This window comes from Gopherus evgoodei, chromosome 10 (genome assembly GCF_007399415.2).
Source record: "Gopherus evgoodei ecotype Sinaloan lineage chromosome 10, rGopEvg1_v1.p, whole genome shotgun sequence".
Classification (NCBI taxonomy): domain Eukaryota; kingdom Metazoa; phylum Chordata; order Testudines; family Testudinidae; genus Gopherus; species Gopherus evgoodei.
This window is the reverse complement of record NC_044331.1, coordinates 82,365,530-82,385,440: the sequence shown is the minus strand read 5'-3', so window position 1 is coordinate 82,385,440 and position 19,911 is coordinate 82,365,530. Positions and strand designations below refer to the sequence as shown.

Here is a 19,911-nt window from a genome sequence, read left to right as displayed (position 1 = left end):
AAAGGGACAACAGGGGTGTGAGTGCTTCTGGGCAGGCCATACACTAACACAAAAAGCCACATCCCTAGGGCATCAGCAGCTTTGGAGGTTTCTCTCCTAAGCACTGTTGGGGAGAAGCGTTTACCTTATGTACCAGCCTCAGTGCAAAAGGTGAGTGTCTCTGTGTGAAATGCTTGGTGCACCACATGGCCACATCAGGAACCTCACCTCACCAGCTGGAATGACTCCACATGTGCATTTTCCCAGCTAGATTAACAACCTCAAAGGTAATTTCCCACTCCCCACCCCCAGGCGTTATGCTGGTTCTTCACATCTTGGCCCTCAAACCCACCCTGCTTCTGGGTTTGAAGATAGGGGGACACAAGGGCTAAAGGCTCTTCTTCCTTTCATGCTACCCACCATGTCCTACCAAGCTCGTCCCAGGTCTTGCCTTGAACGCACAGGCAGTTTAGATAGGACTGTACCCAGAGAACAGCTTGGTGAACTTTCATTTGGATGGCCACCAAAAGGGCCCAGCAAGAGTATCTTCCCTTAGGTCCCATCAACTCCCAGGTCACCTCTGCCTTTTACCCGTGTCCTGAATGTGCATGTTCCACTGGGCATGGGCGCAGGTGTCTCTGCTCCCAGATCTCAGTTCTCCCACCAGCTGGCTGGTTTCGAGGGGCTTTTAAAATTCTTCTACTTCTATCGCTGGTGTCAGGGTGGACAAAGTCCCTTAGGCCACACCTAGTCTACCCCCATTGGCCACTGCAGTCCCCTCCAGCATACTCTCCCACGGTTTGCCTAGTCCAGTTCTAAAGAGCCTAAACCCTCAATACCAATACTACTTTCCTTGGGAGACTATACCACAGTCCAACTGATCCCACTAGTATCTTCCCCTTCCCAGTCCAAGCCACTGGTTGGTCCTTTCTGTCCACAAGATCAGGTCTCCATTGCTGGGAAAGCTTCAGTCAGGTCTTTAATGCAGGTCTCCACTCATGAGCCAATGCCACGTGGCCATCTTTAAAAAAATGTGACAAAACCCTCACACTGGAGAAAAGGATTGCCTATTGCTCCCACGTCTGCCTTGGCTACACCGAGTGGTGCATCTCTCTCCTAATACTGGATGCAGTGATTAGCTGCTGTCCTTTGTTGGATGCTAAATGGTGCCTGTAAAGGACTGAGATATTATTCTCTTCCTTATTCCATACAACACAGGAGGAACAATTGTAACTGCAAACCATTATTCCTAGTGTTGAGTGAGGACACTCTGCATCCTGAGTGAAAATATCTTAATGCTGCCAGGCCACTCATTGCTTATAGGTACAGCCGCCACCATTGGTTCCACTCAATGAACCATTTTGAGCACTAATTGTTTAATCACATTCTTTTCTTTTGGTTACAAAAACTCAAACCGCCAATTCCTTACCAGGTCTGTGCTTTGCATCTTAAAAAGAAGGCTCAATAGATTTCAAAACAGATGTGTTGATTTAGTCTTTAACAGTAGCACAACAGATATCGCCGATCATCTCACTGTAAATGTGTACTACAAAGACAATTGGTAATGAAATTATCCAGCCCTCTAAAAATATCTAGCTACTACATCACAATGAGTTTTGAATGAGCTAAAGCACTCAGCGATATTGTTCACTGCAGAAAGGTCATTAACTACTGTAACTGTGTTTCTGTTAAAAGGCCTGGATAATTTTATAATCAGTTATATCTTTATCACGCATGTATGACAGGATAACTCAACTGTCATGTTTCAGGGCATCAGCTGATTCCTTCCTGACCCACTGAATCACTTTTCCAGCCCCACACCACCACAGCACTCCAGTTTCCTCTCCTGCAGTGCCTTTCGTACAAGGAGTTCAAAGCACTTTACAAATATTAACATATTTTGTCTCCCCCAACCCCCCACCCCCAAAGGCAGGTCAGTATCACCTTCCCCCCCAGCTATTGATAGGAAACTGAAGCAAAGAGTTGCAAAGTGACTTGCCCAGCATTATACACCAAGTCAATAGCAGAGCCTTGAGTGGAACCAAGGAGATCTGAGTAAGATCTAACTCCAGATTCACTTCTGAGAGGCTAAGTACCTTTGGCAGGGGTGTCACCTTACCCTAAACATTCAGGTATTGATGACTGCAAGAATCAGAATACCAGACTAGACAGGTCATGATATATATGGCTGGGTAAAACTTGTCTTCCCCCAAAGTTATATTGCCACATGGACACCCCATGTCTTGGTGTGTTTAGCCGTTTAGCATCATATCGTGAGGGGACCCTGTCAGGCAAATGGGTGGAGACCCCACCTAGGAGCTGGGGAGAGAGAGAAACACCTAACAAACAACAGGGGGCTAGGCAGTGCCACAAAACTAGAGATGGGGCCGGCTGGGACGCTTAAGTTTCCCCCTACATTTGGGAGGGTTTGGCTCAGAGGGGTGGATGTCAGTGTCCTGGCCCACTGGTAGCAGGGCCAGCCATAGCTGCAACCTGCAGCCAACATCTCCAAGGCCAACATACATCTAGGCTTTCCGCCTCCTCTCCATATCCTAGCAACGGGGGCTACCATCTCCCCCAGAACTCTTGCTGCGGAGGCTAAGCAGCTTGCCCTGCTGTGAATTCAGGTCTCCGGACACAGCTGGGTATGTGGGCCCAAGGGTGGCAAAGGCTGGGAACGGGAACATCTTGGATCGCCCGGGGCTCTGATCAGGGAGCTCTTGGCGCTTTTAACCCTGGCTACCCCTGTGAGGCTTTGGCGAGACTTTCCAGTTCCCATCAGTTACTGCCTGGCGCTCACCCCCCCCCCCATTAAACAAACATCTGGGCCAGCTAATCGAGTCCTGTGGAGCGAGGAGGCTGATGTGGAGGTGTAATTTGAAACCCAGCTCCCTGCAGGCTCTGCCTTACCAGGCAGGTGGCAGCCCTTTACCTACAGTCCCTGGCTCGCCAGTAAAACTCCTCAGCACAGGGGAGCTGTTTAGCATCAAATATTTATTTAAGCCCAAAGAGCTGGTGCATGGATCAGGTTTCCGGAGGCTCCGGGTCTCCTCTTGCCTCTTTGTGCGCGTCGGGGGCTGTGCCAGGGACAGATAAATAAATAATAAAATGCCACGTGGTGACATAATGCTCGCCATGAAGTGCCCCCCCCCCATGCTAGTTCTCCCCCTCCCAGACACACACGGCTACAAACATCCAGGTGCCAGGAGAGTGTGGGATCAGCCCTCGGTGAACAGCTGGTGTCAGGGGAAGGTGCAGGCAGGGTTCACTGCTGCCAGGCGCTGGTGTTCAAGAGGTATTTACAGCACGACTGTCTCTCTCTCCAAAAATCAAGATAATCTGAGCCCCGCCCTCCCACACAGCCCCAATTAATACATTCCATTAACGGAGACAGACTGCAGGCTGGCCCCGAGTTAGCAAAGCCCGTCGGCACGTTGAAGTCAATGGGATTATTAATTGGGTTAAAGCCAGGCAAAGTGCTTTGCTATATGTCAATGCACACGCATACCCACTCACCCTGCTGGGCCTTTGGAACTCACTTCCACTGCTGGCAAGTAATAGTCTGAGTTTGCAAACCTTCAGAGTGTGCTGCAAGACCCATCTCTGAGCCCTAGCCTGGAAGGCGGTTGCTAGAGCTGAGTGATGGTGGTGTGGGATCCCAGGGGAAGGGTTTAAACTATCTCTTTGGGACAGAGACTGGAATTTACTATAGCTTTGTACAGCACCAAGCACAGTGGGGCCCCAACTTGGATGGTCTCTAGGTGCTACCATGATATAAACTTTAAATAACAAAATAAGTTGTTGCTGGAGAATTTGCTCTGTTTATTTATTAGTGTAATTTTAAAATTCAAGAGCATGCAGAGCTTTCGATGGTCATTCTTATAGAGTAATAAAAATTACATGTATTAAGTTAAAGCAATTACATCTAAGGGAAGATGGTTCTTTCATTTTAAATATTTCTATTGTTCACAATTAAGGGAAGAGCAAATTCCTTCCAAGGATGGTTTTGTACTAACAGGCCACAATGCACAATTTCATGTTTTAAAGTCTATTTGCACAGTTTGTTACTACAGTTTCAACTGGAAACATTAGACTTCATTTCCTGTCCTAACTGTGGTGTGGTAGCAATGTTGTGTACTGTTAAACAGCTGCCATACACCACTCCAGAGATAGCCTAATTTTAATGACAAGTAAAGTGATTGCTACCCATAGGTAAAAAATTCTCCTATATTTCTGGCTTGGCTTATCTAGCCACATTGGGCTGGTGCCACTTCACTCAGGTCAGTGGAAGGTACTGCGTGAAACCTGCAAGAGACTGTTAGTGCAAAGCAGAGAGAATTCTGTCCATCATCTGCCAAATGCATTGGGTCTTCTGGGGATGGAAGAGGCTGTATAGGATGTTATCTAAAAGGATCAGCCCTTCAGATGACTGCAGAAGAAGCAGAAAATGTCCGGGGTCTGGCAGGGAAATGCAACCAAAGATCAGGCTTGTTTCCTGCTGATGTCTGGGCCCCAGATGTATTTAAAGCAGGGGTGGGCTTAAGCCAAATCCCTGGATCCAGACACACACTTCCCCCAAACTAGGGAAGTTCAGATCTGGACTTTACAGCTCATCCCCAATCTCTGTGTAAAAGGGGCACTCACGTTTGGAGATCCCAAAGCGGGTTAGAGCCCAAAAGGCACAACTGAGAAAAGCATAGAGGCTGGATGAAGAAAGCTCTGTGGCAGCAGCTGGCTCTCTGAAGACCACTTCAAGCATTCCAGCCCTCACCAATGGGCAGAAGAAGGCTTTAGCTAACCAGGGCAATTAGCACTATTCTTTAGAATTCAGACCAGTGATTAAGACTGACTGCATTTAATCAACTGCAGAGCTTAATCCAAGGGAACGGGACTGATTCCCTCCAAGGATGTGGAGCAGCTAGACAGCTGCACTGGCTGAAAGAATGAAGCATCACTGTAGGATTGCAAAACCACTCTCTGCAGTGGCACCTACAACAGCCAGCCAGCTGCTGCTAGATCCTTGAAAGGAGTAATTCGTTGTCTCAGAGAGACTCCTTCACTTTCTCTGCCATGGGAAGGTTTGCTGGGTTTTCATAACACAGAAGAGGAAGCGGAATGTCAGCCTTATGGGTAAGTCACTGGATGAGGTCTCAGGGTATGGCTACACTTGAAATTTCAAAGCGCTGCCCCGGCAGCGCTTTGAAGTGTGAGTGTAGTCGGAGCGCCAGCGCTGGGAGAGAGCTCTCCCAGCGCTGCACGTAAACCACATCCCTTACGGGTGTAGCTTGCAGTGCTGGGAGCCGCGCTCCCAGCGCTGCTGCCCTGATTACACTGAGGCTTTACAGCGCTGTATCTTGCAGCGCTCAGGGGGATGTTTTTTCACACCCCTGAGCGCAAAAGTTGCAGCGCTGTAAAGTGCCAGTGTAGCCATGGCCTCAGGAAATCCAGGGTCAGTTCCCAGCTCCACTACAGACTCCCCATCTGTACAATGGGGGAACCACTGATCTGCCTCGGAGGATTACGTCACTGATGTAGGCACTGTGCTCTGAGATCCCGGTGTGGGAGCCCTCGGAAGGGCAGCATGTTAATGGCGGTTACAGTTCATAAAAATTGGAAGCTGATTAGTTCCTTTCCTGCCAACCTGCCTCTTTGGCAAAGTACAGCAGGCAGCATTTACAAAGCAGGAGCCCAGGAATCTTTCCAGTGAGTCCACTCAAGCCCTGCTCACTGCTCTCAACCCAAGACTACCTCAAAGGTGTTGAAGCGCCTGGCTTCCATTGGGATCAATGGGAGTTCAGTCTCCAAAGGCCTTTGAGGACCTGGGCCTCAGCACCATTTGCTTGGGTTGTGATGACCAACATCTTTGGGAGAGAACAAGGAATCCCTCCCTGCAACACTCCTTCCATCCCACGACAGAGCCCCCAACCCACCATCCGGCTGCCTGCCAGGAGCCGTCAAGCCCCTACCTCGACAAGCTTGTCCTGGGGTCGGAGGCCCGCCTTAGAGGCCGGTGAATCGGGATCCACCGAACGGATGAACTGCCCTGGTCTGGACTTTTCACTGTGGAGGTTGAACCCGTAGCCACTGGGGCCTTTCTTAAGGTGACAGAGACGCGGACGCAGCTCCTGTGTTGGTCCATTGACATCCTGGTGAAAGAGAATAAAAACCACAGCATTATAGTCACTGCTTAAAAAAAAAAAAAAAAAAAAAGGGTGGTGGGGGGCAAAAAAGCAGATGCAACAATTAGAAAGAAAACCAACAAGGAAATGGCCTGAGATACCGCCCCCCTTCTCTCCCAGCTACACAGGGACACGCTAACATATGTAGTTCCTCTAACTGAGTCTATTTTAAAAAGCCAATTGTCCAACTCCATTCTTCTACAAGAAAGAAAAATGCATTTCCTGAATCACAAACTGCTCAAATAAAAAACACCCATTAATTTAGACTCCCACCTCTAAACACATGAGTCTGACACTCCCTCCCCAGCAGAAAAGGAAACAGAGAAACAAGAGCCTGTTTGAAGAACATAGGATTTAGGAGACAATGCATTAACCTTACTTATTTATTTAAGGGAGGATAGTGCCCTTGAGCCTGCTGACGTCAGCAGCCCCTGCACATGGCTACAGTAATATCTTCCCGTTACCGAGCTCCTTTCATTCGGAAGGATCCTGAAGAACCTAACAACCAGTCACACCCTGTCTTATAGGATCACTTCCCTCCTCACTAGGATGTGCCAAGGTGACTGCACACAACTTCTGTGCAATGATTCAGGTCTGGCCATGGAATAATTGCCCCTTATCCAATGGCGACTGCAGGCAGAACTTCGGGAGCGAGAATGGCATTGGCCATGTGGGAATTCAACCAGCACACTCACTCTTGCAAAAAGTGCCCGAAGTTGTCAGGACATGTGGATAAAGGGCATGTGATGGACCTTAATGGGGCCCCTGATACAGGGCCTAATATGGTCCATCCATTTCTGGGATAGTCCTGAGAAAAGACACGGAGAACTTACTGGTGTTGCTTTGTAGGGATTTGTGCAAGTTAATTCTTATTGGGTCACGATTAGGGAACTGAACAAGACCTTCCAAAAGGGCGAGGTCGGCGTGCACCGAAACCCGACGCTGGCGATTACGTTGAGTGTGCTGCCCTTGCGTCTGGCACTGAGGAAACCTGTCTGCTGATAAAAAGCAACAAAGAGTCCTGCAGCAGCTTAAAGACTAACAGAAGTACTGGAGCATGAGCTTTCATGGGTGAATACCCACTTCGTCTGGTCTGACGCATGTGTCTGACGAAGTGGGTATTCACCCACGAAAGCTTATGCTCCAGTATGTCTGTTAGTCTATAAGGTGCCCCAGGATTCTTTGTTGTTTTTTACAGATCCGGACTAACATGGCTACCCCTCTGATACCTGGCTGCTGATAGAAGCATGTACAGAACCCTGGACGGGAAGGAGTGCCAACTAGCATCTGTGAAAGCGGGGCTAAGAGGAAGGGAGGCTAACAGATAGAGGGCCTGGACTTTATTCCTGGCTTTGCAGCTTTAGATCCAACCCTTACCTACGCCATGCCTCAGTTTCTCCATCTATATGAGGCAGATTATTCTTCCTTAGCTCAGAGGAGTTGTGGAGCTTCATTTATTCACATGTGTAAACACTTAGAGATCCTTGGGATTGGCAGAGGTGTAATGACACCAGCTGTAAGGCCACGGACTATTACTGCCCAGCAGCTTTAGCATCCAGTACAACTAATGTGTCCAGACACCCGTAGTATTATCTTTTATGAGTAAAGCAACCTACACTCTGATAAACTGGGGGGGTGGGTACCGTGGCTTGAATCACTGCCCAAAGGGGCTTTCTGAACTCCTCTGTCCAGCCTTTTCCCAGACTCTAGCCACGTCTTAGACTCATAGACTCATAGGTCAGAAGGGACCAATCTGATCATCTAGTCTGACCTCCTGCACAAGGCAGGCCACAGAACCCCACCCATCCAAATTTATAACAACCCCTATCCCAGGACCGAGTTATTGAAATCCTCAAAATTGGTTTGAAGACCTCAAGCTGCAGAGAAACCACCAGCAAGCGACCCGTGCCCCACGCTGCAGAGGAAGGCGAAAAACCTCCAGGGCCCCTGCCAATCCGCCCTGGAGGAAAATTCCTTCCCGACCCCAAATATGGCGATCAGCTAAACCCTGAGCATGTGGGCAAGAGTCACCAGCCAGCACCCAAGAAGGAATTCTCTGCAGTAACTCAGTTCCCATTCCATCCAACATCTCCCCGCAGACCATTGAGCAGACCTATCTGGTGGTAATCCAAGATCAATTGCCCAAATTAACAATCCTATCATAACATCCCCTCCATATACTTATCAAGCTTTGTCTTAAAGCCAGGAAAGTCTTTTGCCCCCACTACTTCCCTCGGAAGGCTGTTCCAGAACTTCACTCCCCTAATGGTTAGAAACCTTCGTCTAATTTCAAGTCTAAACTTCCTAATATCCAGTTTATACCCATTCGTCCTCGTGCCTACATTAGTACTAAACTTAAATAATTCCTCTCCCTCCCTAACGTTAACCCCCCTGATATATTTATATAGAGCAAGCATATCCCCCCGCAGCCTTCTTTTGGGCAGGCTAAACAAGCCAAGCTCTTTGAGTCTCCTTTCATAAGGCAGTTTTTCCATTCCTCGGATCATCCTTGTAGCCCGTCTCTGAACCTGTTCCAGTTTGAATTCATCCTTCTTGAACATGGGACACCAGAACTGCACACAGTATTCCAGATGGGGTCTCACCAACGCCTTGTATAACGGTACTAACACCTCCTTATCCTTGCAGGAAATATGCCGCCTGATGCATCCCAAAATCGCATTTGCTTTTTTAACAGCCATATCACATTGGCGACTCATAGTCATCCTGCTATCAACCAGTACCCCAAGGTCCTTCTCCTCCTCCGTCGCTTCCAACTGATGCGCCCCCAACGTATATCCAAAATTCTTATTATTAATTCCTAAATGCATAACCTTGCACTTTTCACTACTGTATTTCATCCTATTTCTATTACTCCAGTTTACAAGGTGGTCCAGATCTTCCTGAATAGTATCCCTGTCCTTCTCCGTGTTAGCAATACCCCCCAGCTTCGTGTCATCCGCAAACTTTATTAGCACATTCCCGCTCTTTGTGCCAAGGTCAGTAATAAAAAGGTTAAATAAGATCGGTCCCAAAACCGATCCTTGAGGGACACCACTAGTGACCTCCTTCCAGCCTGACAATTCACCTTTCAATACGACCCTCTGGAGTCTCCCCTTTAACCAGTTCCTTATCCACCTTACAACTTTCATATTCATTCCCATCTTTTCCAATTTGACTAACAGTTCCCCGTGCGGAACCGTGTCGAACGCCTTACTGAAATCTAGGTAAATTATATCTACCGCATTTCCTTTATCTAAGTAATCCGTCATCTTCTCAAAGAAGGAGATCAGATTGGTTTGACACGATCTACCTTTACTAAATCCGTGTTGCAATTCGTCCCAATTACCATTGACCTCTACGTCCTTAACTACTTTCTCCCTTAAAATTTTTTCCAAGACCTTGCATACTACAGACGTCAAGCTAACAGGCCTATAATTACCCGGATCACTTTTATTCCCTTTCTTAAAAATAGGAACTACATTAGCAATCCTCCAGTCATACGGCACAACCCCCGAGTTTACCGATTGCTTAAAAATTCTCGCTAACGGGCTTGCAATTTCACGCACCAGTTCCTTTAATATCCTTGGATGGAGATTGTCCGGGCCCTTCAACTTCGTCCCATCGAGCTGTTCAAGTACGGCCTCTACCTCAGTTGCGGTAATATCCACTTCCATATCCACATTCCCGTTTATCATCCCTCCATCATCGCAAGGTTCCTCACTAGTCTTATTAAAAACTGAAGCAAAGTACTTGTTTAGATATTGGGCCATGCCTAGGTTATCCTTAACCTCCATTCCATCCTCAGTGTATAGTGGCCCCACTTCTTCTTTCTTTGTTTTCTTCTTATTTATGTGGCTGTAGAACCTTTTACTATTGGTTTTGATTCTCTTTGCAAGGTCCAGTTCAATGCGGCTTTTAGCCTTCCTCACTTTATCCCTACATGTTCTGACCTCACCAAGGTATCTTTCCTTACTGATCCTGCCTTTCTTCCACTCCCTGTAAGCTTTCTGCTTTTGTCTGATCCCCTCTCTGAGTTGCTTGCTCATCCAGTTTGGCCTACAACTCCTGCCCCTGGTTTTTTTCCCCTTTCTCGGGATGCAGGTTTCCGACAGTCTCCACAGCTGCGACAAAGTAATTCCAGGCCTCCTCCGCATTTAAATCCACTAATTCCTCCGTCCAATCCACTTCCCTAACTAATTTCCTTAACTCTTTAAAATTAGCCCTCGAGAAGTCAAAAACCCTAATCCCAGATCTACATTTGTTTATCCTTCCATCTAGTTTGAACTGAATCAGCTCATGATCACTCGAACCAAGGTTGTCCCCTACCACCATTTCTTCTACGAGGTCCTCACTGCTCACCAACACCAAATCTAAAATGGCATCTCCTCTCGTAGGTACTTCAACTACTTGATGAAGAAATCCATCCGCTATCACATCCAGAAAAATCTGACCCCTATTATTCTTGCAAGTACTCGTCCTCCAGTCTATATCCGGGAAGTTGAAGTCCCCCATAATCACACATTTCCCCTTTGTGTTTACTACCTTAAAGACATTAAAGAGGTCTCTATCCATATCCCAATCAGATCCCGGCGGTCTGTAGCACACGCCAAGCACTATCTCAGGGGAAGCTCTAGTTGCTTTTTTACCCAATGTGATTTTCGCCCAGACAGACTCTGTCTTATCCATTCCATCGCTTCTTATTTCGCTACAGTTAATTTCATCATTGATGTACAAGGCTACTCCACCACCTTTGCCTTTCTTCCTGTCTTTTCTAAACAGCACATAGCCTTCAATAACCGTGCTCCAGTCATGAGTACTATTCCACCAGGTTTCAGTTATCCCTATAATATCCGGTTTCACTTCCTGCACCAGTAACTCCAGTTCCTCCATCTTGTTACCTAGGCTCCTCGCATTAGTGTACAGACCTTTTAATTTTCGGCGTTTGGCGTCAGTGACAATCTTTCCCCCGTCGTGCAGAGACCTTTTACCACCAGCATCACCCGTTACTCTGGTTTCTCCACTATTCCTCCTTGGATCAAATCTTGGGACCGCAAGGGTATCCCCTCTCACTTTGTTTACTTTCCTCTCCAGGTTATATTCCGGCGTGGAGATCTCCCGAACATCTCCCAACCATCTCCCCCAACTTCCTAGTTTAAAGCTCTCTTGATGAGGTCGGCGAGCCTCCATCCTAGAATTCTATTTCCCTCCTTGCTTAGATGAAGTCCATCCTGAGCGAACAGTCGTCTATCCGTAAACGCTTCCCAGTGACCGTACATCCCAAAGCCCTCCTTATAACACCACTCCCTAAGCCATCTGTTGATCGCCATAATCTTGTCACTCCTTCGTCGCCCCGCTCTAGGAACCGGCAGAATCCCACTGAAGATCACCTGAGCCTCGATGTCTTTGAGCCTCTTCCCCAGTCTGGCATAATCCTCCTTGATACAGTCCAGCGAGTAACTAGCCGTATCTTCGTTCCCACATGAAGGATAATCAACGGATTCTTTCCCGCTCCCGCTAAGATCGTATTCAGCCTCAGGTCCACATCCTGTATCTTAGCCCCTGGCAGACAGCACACCCTTCTGTTCTCCCGATCAGGTCTAGTTACAGGCCTGTCTTCCACAAGAACACGGAAGAAAATGGTCTTCCACAAGCAAAGAAGGACTAGGGATGTGTCTTCCAGGCCAAGGAGAGTAACTGAAGCTCTCATGGCCATGGCAAGCCACTCCATGAATCACAGAATCATAGTCTCTAAAGTCAGAAGGGACCATTATGACCTTACACAATGCAGGCCACAAAATCTCACCCACCCACTCCTGTATCAAACCTGTGTCTGAGCCACTGAAGTCCTCAAATCATGGTTTAAAGACTTCAAGGTGCAGAGAACCCTCCAGCAAATGACCCATGCCCCACACTGCAGAGGAAGGTGAAAAACCCCCAGGGCTTCTGCCAATCTGCCCTGGAGGAAAATTCCTTCCCGACCCCAAATATGGCGACCAGCTAAACCCTGAGCGTGTGGGCAAGACTCATCAGCCAGACACCAAGGAAAGAATTCTCTGTAGTAACTCAGATCCCACCCCATCTAACATCCCATCACAAGCCATTGGGCATATTTACCACTAGCAGTCAAGGACGAATTAATTGCCAAAATTAGGCTATCCCATTCTACTATCCCCCGCATAAATTTATCAAGCTCAGTCTTGAAGTCAGATATGTCTTCTGCCCCCACTGCTCCCCTTGGAAGGCTGTTCCAGAACTTCACTCCTCTGATGGTTAGAAACCTTTGTCTAATTTCAAGTCTAAACTTCCTGATAGCCAGGTCCCCTTTGCTTCCTGCAGGACTGAATTCCAGCCCAGCCCCAGCCCATCTCAACCCGCTAGGGGCCCACGGATGTTGGCTCGCCTGCTGAATCTGGGCCTGTGAAGTCCATGCTAAAAGCGAGAGAAGCCTGGGTCTGTGAAGGGCCAGGGGATGAATGTGGGGCTAGGTCGAGGGCCAGCCGTGACACGCCACTGCCCTTGTTAGCAATCGGTGCAGCTGGCCCCTCTTGTCCTTGGCGGGACTGAGCATGCTCTGGAGCCCTTGTCTCGTCTCCTCTGATGAGATGGAAATCAGGGCGTGTGACTCCCATAAAATGGCCCATGAACCTGGTGCGGGGCCAGCCCCCAGCTCCCTCACCCAGTGGCCATGTTCAAAGGGGTAACAGCTCCACCACTCCGCCTGCAGTGTGACTGCCACCACTGATCAGCCCGCCCTTTCCCCAGCCGCTAAGCAGAGGCTTAGGACTGACTGGGCACAGATGGGGACGTCGCTCATCATGGCAGCTCCCTATCTGCCACCCCGCCAGTGGGCAAGCAAAGCATTTGGGGCGAAACAGCAAACCCCATGCCCCTGTCAAAAAAACCCTCATTAGGAAGGTTCCGAAGGGTCTCCCATCTCTTGCTCATTTTTGCAGTTTCCACGCCCCTCGCTCGCTGCAAAGCCTGTTCCTGCAGCATCGCTAGACTGGCTGGGATCAGGAAGCTCTTGAAAAAGCCCAGTCTGACCCGTACTTTCTGGCCATTTGGGCAGATCCAAGAGGGACACAGAGCTTGGGGAAATGTCTGACTGTTGGGTGCCATATCCCAGCCCACCTGCCACGTTGGGACATGCACGTGGAGATGGTGGAGCCTAGTTATTCGGGGGAGGAACTCAAGCACAGGACGACACATCAGGACTCCTGGGTTTTCTTTCCAGTTCTGCCACTGACTCACAGTCAAGCAATTTGCAGGGCAGGCTTGGATGGAAAGGACTGTTCTAACCAACAGCAGACAGCGGTAGTGGTCATTGCAATGGTTTCGACTCGCCACCATCATCAGCAAGCCCATGACATTTTCACGAGCCACCTTTCACTGTGCTGAGTCTGGGTTGACCACGGAGCACTGCTCACTCGCTGTTGGTGCTCTAGCCACTATCCCAGGGACTGGGTTTCTTCTGTTTATTTTGGTGTAATTACAGGTGAGCCTGTCTCACCCGTGCAGCTCAAACAAACATGTCGGTTTATCCTCTGGGGTCCCATGAAGCTATTATAAGTCTGTGGAAAGTAAACATTGACTATATAAAAGCTTGCTGTAGGCAACAGATTAAAATTTCAGGAGCATGTGGTATGTTTAGCACTTTCCTCATTCATGTGAGCACTGAAAGAAATTGCTTTATTGCAATAACTGGGCTTGTGGGGGTCAGCAAAGAAATGATCCAAAACCAACAAGGGGGGCAGCAAATACTGGGGTTTGGCAGGGTCTTCAAAACAATGTCTGTTCTCTTTTATCCCTTAGCAATAGAGCGGTGGTGGATTTATATGTATGTAGATTAGAGCTGCCCCCAAAATTGCAGAAGTTTCCTGTGAACTTTCTTTGATTTTCCACTGAAAACAAAACAAAACAAAACAAACAAGATTTTTTTCGCTAAAAATTTTCTAGTTTCCTTAAAAAATTTTTAAAAATCTAGCTTTGGTAAAGTATTTGGGGTTTTGTTTCTTTATGAAAAATCAGAAAGTTTCAACCCAAATTTCGTTTTTGGCAAAAAGCAGTTTTTCGGAGGAAAAAAACGCAATGAAAAATTCTACTGAGATCTGATTCTTAGATTTAGAAACCAACTGAGCTTCCCTATTGGGACAAGCAGGTGCAGTCAAATTCATCCCCATCCCTCTGGCTCGTTCAATGCTTGGCGCTCCTGCGGGGCGATCCACTCAGGGCCGGCTTTAGGCCTATTCCACCAATTCCCCCGAATCGGGCCCCGCGCCTAAGGGGGCCCAGTGCCCAGTGAGAATCCCTTCCCTGGCTAGAGGGGCCTTTTTAATTTTTACTCACCCGGCGGCACTTCAGGTCTTCGACAGCACTTCGATGGTGGGTATTTCGCTCACTCCGGGTCATTGGCAGCACTTCAGCGGTGGGTCCTTCAGTGCTGCCGAAGACCTGGAGTGAATGAAGGACCCGCCGCCAAAGACTTGGAGCACCGCTTGGTGAGTCACAAGCCCCAGGCGTGTGTTGTTTTTTTAAGTCATCCCTGCTGGGGCCCCGTCAAAACTGTTCAAATTGGGCCCCCCACTTCCTAAAGCTGGCCCTGGATCCACTAGTACCCAAGGGTGCTAGGACAATTTGTACAGTGGGTGTCCTGACAGCCACTGAATCAAACTGTAAACCCTGCATATGATGGAAACCACGTCAAGCCAGAGGATGCAGGAGTCCCACCGCACCCTTAGTTCCAGTACCTAGGCTAGTATCAACTACAATGCGGACAATCGGTCTGCAAGGAGCTGGACTAAAGCCACCAACTTTTTTCACGCAGGTCACCAAGCTTGGTCTGAAGTTACCCAGCAGCCTGGCATGCCATTCCAAATCCCCCGAGTGACCTGTTCCCCAACAACAGACGGCTTTGTCTTTAGTGCCAGTCTTGGATTGTGGTCTGCACACACAAGGGGACAGCCTCCTTTCAAGCGATGATATTTAGCTGCAGTCAGAAAGCGAGCTGGAAACTCAAGCAAACGCCTCCCACCTTTGCCTCATCTCTGCATGAATTACTTTGCAGTCCTTGGTATTGATGCCCTATAGCAGAGCACAAGCAGCGGATTAACTGTCAGCAAAACCACGCCGGTGCTGGGTAGAACGCTGCAGCCTGCTCAGGGTAGGGTGCAATTCAGAGGGAAAGCACTATGTACAGACACAGTCGTCTACATTGGGGGATTCACTTGGGTCTCTAGGGGTGCATAGGTCTTGTGCTGGCCTTCTGTACAGGAGTGAACCGAGCCAGTAGTTTACAGTAGTGTAATTACGGTGTTTGGATCATTATTATAAAATACACATTTTTAAACATTGGCTGCTTCCTATGCAACAATACTGACACCTTCCAGAACTCACCCTTAGTAGATCTAAGCACTTTACAAACACTACGGTGTGTCCTGAAGCAGAGCTCAGAAGACCTGCATTCTATTCCCGCCTCTGCCACTGGCCTGCTGGGTGACCTCGGGCACGCCACTTTAACTCTCTGTGCCTCAGTTTCCCCAATCTGTATCATGACAATTACCTCCTTTTGTAAAGCACTCTGAGATCTATGCATGAAAAGTGCTCTATAAACCCTACCCGTTATTAATAGCTGATTCAGTCTGACCAGTCACCTGAGAGGCAGCTAAGCATTATCTCCATTTGCAGGTAAGGAAAATGATCACAGGGAAAGCCAGCTGCTACACAATTTAAGCACGAGGACAGATACATTCATATTAGAGCTGGTGACATTTTTTTTTAAACCACAATTAACATTTTTCCACATGAAGGCATCTTGGGTCCAAAAAAGTATCGTGTTGGGGAAAGTTTTCAATCAGTTCTGAACTGATACTTAATCAGACAGAGACGTACCAGGAGCTCACTAAGATGTTGTACGAAAGAATAAAAAGTCACCACATCAATGATAAGGGATGGCGGTAGTGGAGGTGGATAGTTGTTACTCATGGGACTGCTTAAAGGAAAGGGGAAATAATATAACACCTTTTCCTAAAGCAGTTTGTTGCCTCACAGCCAAAACAGCCTCGGGGCAGTGGGGTGTAAAAGAAGCCATTGCTTATGTCTAGGGATGGACTCAAATGGAAGGTCAACCCCGGGTCACTCTTGTTTGCTAGCAGCCCCTTAGCACCCAATATAAACACACAGGGTGGAGCAGTATTTTCCTCCCTGGCTTGCATGGTCACTGCTGTCCCTTATCTGAGAGATAAGGGCCGCTCCCCTAGCAATCAGAAGCCAGAATCCCTCACTGCTCTCATCCTGCCAGGCTTATGTGAAATTAAATGCATCATAAATGTCTTCAGTCGCCTCCTCCTCTAACCTCTTAATCACATCAGAAATATCTCCAGATACAGGTGGTGGAGTCAGAGGCAGCAAAACGCTGCCCAAACTCCCCGCAGAGGCACAGGGACCCAGTACCGCAGCTGCCCTCCCTGAACCGAGAACGCCAGCCGCGTGCTGGCGATGACAGGGGAGTGATAATTCCATTTGCCAGAGGATCTATAGCCTAGGCCTCGATAGCAGCCCGCCTTGCTCTCCATGCTGGATGTCTGCAGAGCACGACAAGATTAGCCTCACCTTGCACCAAGGGCAACGTCATGGCAGAGCCATCGCAGATTAGCAGGCTCAGTAGATTGTTTTTCAGACTAAAAAATGACATCAGAGCGGAGGAGAATTCCATTCCTATGGCAGGTCACTGTGTTCAAACTGCACAAAGTAAAGATAATTGCTGCAAATTGAGGAAGTATGTTAAAGAGTCAGTATCAAGATAAAAGTCCTTTTAAGGGCAGTGCTATCTCCTGGAGCGGTCAACACTGCGTGGAGAACTAGAAAGTCATGAAGTCTCTGCACCACCTCCCAATGTGCCCTGGGGCAATTCACCCCACTCCTTTGCCTCAGTTTCTCCATCTGTAAAGCTAAAGTAATTCTATAATTTATATTAGTAATCATGTAATACAATTCATTTTCTAGTTCTTCTGCATTCCTGGACTCAATGCTCCAGGGCTTGCAATGCTTCAGGGAAACATATTCGGCAACGTGTTTTCAGCCATATTTATGAGCACACATTTCTGTTCGCATTAGGGTTCGGGAAACCAATTCGTTTTCACAGGGGATCTAACATTTGGCCCATCCTGTTTGGCTGGCTCAAGTTAATATGGCACTCATACAGATCTTGAATGGGGAATATGAAAGGCAGTGAAGAGACCAATCAATTTTCAAGTGTTCTCTCATTTCCCGGCACCCTTGTCAGACAATAATTACCCCTTGATGATGCCCCCAGGGTTCGATGTCTGGAAAAACATCATGTAAACAATCCAATTACTCAAGAAGATTCTATAACGATAGAAAGCTACGCATCCCTTAGTGGAATAATGAAGCTGTGAATTTACTAACGAGTTTCTAACTTCTTCTCTGTTATCCTTTTAAAGAAGGGATTTTTCTCCCTGGAAAATAATACGGGTCTGATCCAAAGCCCTCTGAAGTCAATAGGACAGTGAGCTATTCTGAACAAGAACTGCTTTGTGTGTGTTTATATAGTGCCTATCACAATGCATCTGGGATCTCTAGGCCCCACCAAAATACAAACAGATACTAATACTCACATGCTTAAGTGCTTTGCTGAATCAGGGCTTAACTTTGCACAATTGTTTTTGTGAAAGAGCAGCTGCAAATCACCACTTCTTAAGATGTTTGTGTTTGCCTGTCTTATTTTTTGGACCTGACCATCAAGAAAATTTCACAAAATTCATGTTGATTTTGAGGAATTATTTTGGCTGGAAAAATCCTTTAACAGTTCTGAAAAAACTTGAAATGTTTCCATTTGTTTTTTTATTTGAAACAGCTTTTCATTTTGAAAATTTCCTTTAATTTTATTGAAAACATTAAGAGTGCTTCAAATTGAAACAATATGTTTTGTTTCAGGTCAAACAAACAAAAAATAACAACAATTATTTAACTTTGTGGTGTCCCAAAAACAAAAATCTAGAAGTTGTGTTTTCCGTTTGACTCAAAATGAATTTTTTTCTGATTTTTCAGAATTGCCAGTGAACCCGAAAAATCCATTATTCACATCGCTCTGCTCCTCAGTGATACATCACAGCAAGCCAATGGGAAATGGCAGGTGACTATAACCCATTCTGCTTTATAAATATATATTAGAGGGGCCAAATCAGTAGAGCTGGATTTGATTTTTTTTTTTTAAAGCCCTGAAATCCTAGAGTCCATTTTCATTAGAAATAACAAAAGGACAGTGTCTGTGAGGTCTTGTTTCAGCTGTATTCGTGACCCTGAATCTGGCGGTCACCATGACTCTGAGCAAGTACACATGTGTATACAGAATATTTTACTCCTATAGAGCACCAGGGAAGCCTTCCTGAATAACTTGTGAATGGGACCTAATCTGGCAGGATAACCTTACAGGGCCCTATTTTTGTTCTCTGGAAAGACAGCATATCACTTGTACTATCCACTAGCGGGTCAGCTTTACTCAGCTATTGCATTCAAGCTTTGCTCTGTTTCGAAACCTTGCTTGAACACAAGTTATGCATGACAAATTTAATAGCCATTATATTTATATACCCGCCCGTAAACGGGGAAGGACTGTGGATTGAAGACTAAACACGCTGGATTACAGGCTTTCATAAAGCAATAAAGTGATGTTCATGCAAAACAATTTGTTACACACACACACACACACACACAGGATAACATCATTTCATGCCCTATCCTTTACGGTTGTATCTTAACAGAGCCTGAGGCTGTTGTGGGGAGGGAAGTGACATGACATGGCTTCATTTTTCAAATCAGTAAGTTCCTTTTTCAGCTTTGAACTAAGCAAAACTCCTAGAAATTAAGTTCCTAGTCTGTCTGACATTTTAAAACAAAACCCACCAGGCCCTCTGCCCACCAGAGAGGACTCCCAGATCCTCCTTTAAAGCATCCCAGGAGTTTCGTCCTGGGGAACATGAGAAAGGTTCTGCAGCAGGAGCCAAGTCTCTCATGAGAGGACGACGAAATGCTACAGTCAATGCCCATTTGTTGTCTTTTGACAACTGCCAGCCCCGGCTGTGGCTTCGCACTGGGTTCTGCCGGGGCTGGACCCAGCCCAAGGAATGCGGCCCAGGGACAGTCCGCTCTCTCCTCCTCTCCTCCACAGCACCAAACTTTGGTTCCAGGAGATATCTCCTTGTGCTGCAGCTGGTTTAACTACCCTGCCCGGGCACGCTGGGAAACAATGCGGCTGAAAACACAAAATAGCAAAAAACAAAGGACAATCTGTGGGCGGTTTGTTTGTTTTTTAAACTGAGACGAAGCTGCCTCCAGAGGCAACTGGTTCCAGCACTCACCCAGCTGCACTGCTGCATCTCAGCTGGGCTTTTCACTTAGCTCTTAGTCCTGGAAAGCTCATTTCGTTCAAAGCTGAGAATCTTTGTCCTAGACTCACGCAACCAGATCCTGAGCCAGACGCAGAGTGGCTGAGGAACTGGCCCTGTCCCGATTGAGACAAGTTGAGGATCTAGCCCAGTTGTTCCTACTCACTGATTTGCAGCAGTGCTCACTAGGGGCTTTCCAAACATTAAAGGAGGACAGCCCAGGAGCCAGTGCGTAACTGGTGCGAGGGCTGAGCCCTGGCATCTCTGGGCTTGGAAGTCCATAGTCCCAGCACTTCTGGGCTGGCTGCGTCACTTATGAATGTAAAACATTGCTTGAGCTCCAGCACCTC

The 19,911-nt window shown here is 47.4% G+C and overlaps 1 protein-coding gene and 1 long non-coding RNA gene across 2 annotated transcripts in view; one reads left to right on the top strand and one right to left on the bottom strand.

The window, feature by feature from the left end:
• Positions 1-19,911, bottom strand: part of SLC9A3R2 (SLC9A3 regulator 2) — a 104,100-nt gene that overhangs the window by 8,527 nt on the left and 75,662 nt on the right. Inside the window, exon 3 of the mRNA XM_030579101.1 lies at positions 5,946-6,125. Within this exon, the coding sequence (XP_030434961.1) occupies positions 5,946-6,125 (180 nt within the window). The remainder of the gene's footprint in view (positions 1-5,945; positions 6,126-19,911) is intronic.
• LOC115659201 lies at positions 3-18,088 on the top strand. The gene is made up of 3 exons (XR_004002476.1): positions 3-4,435; positions 4,466-4,469; positions 18,078-18,088. It is a non-coding gene; the product is annotated as an uncharacterized LOC115659201 (long non-coding RNA).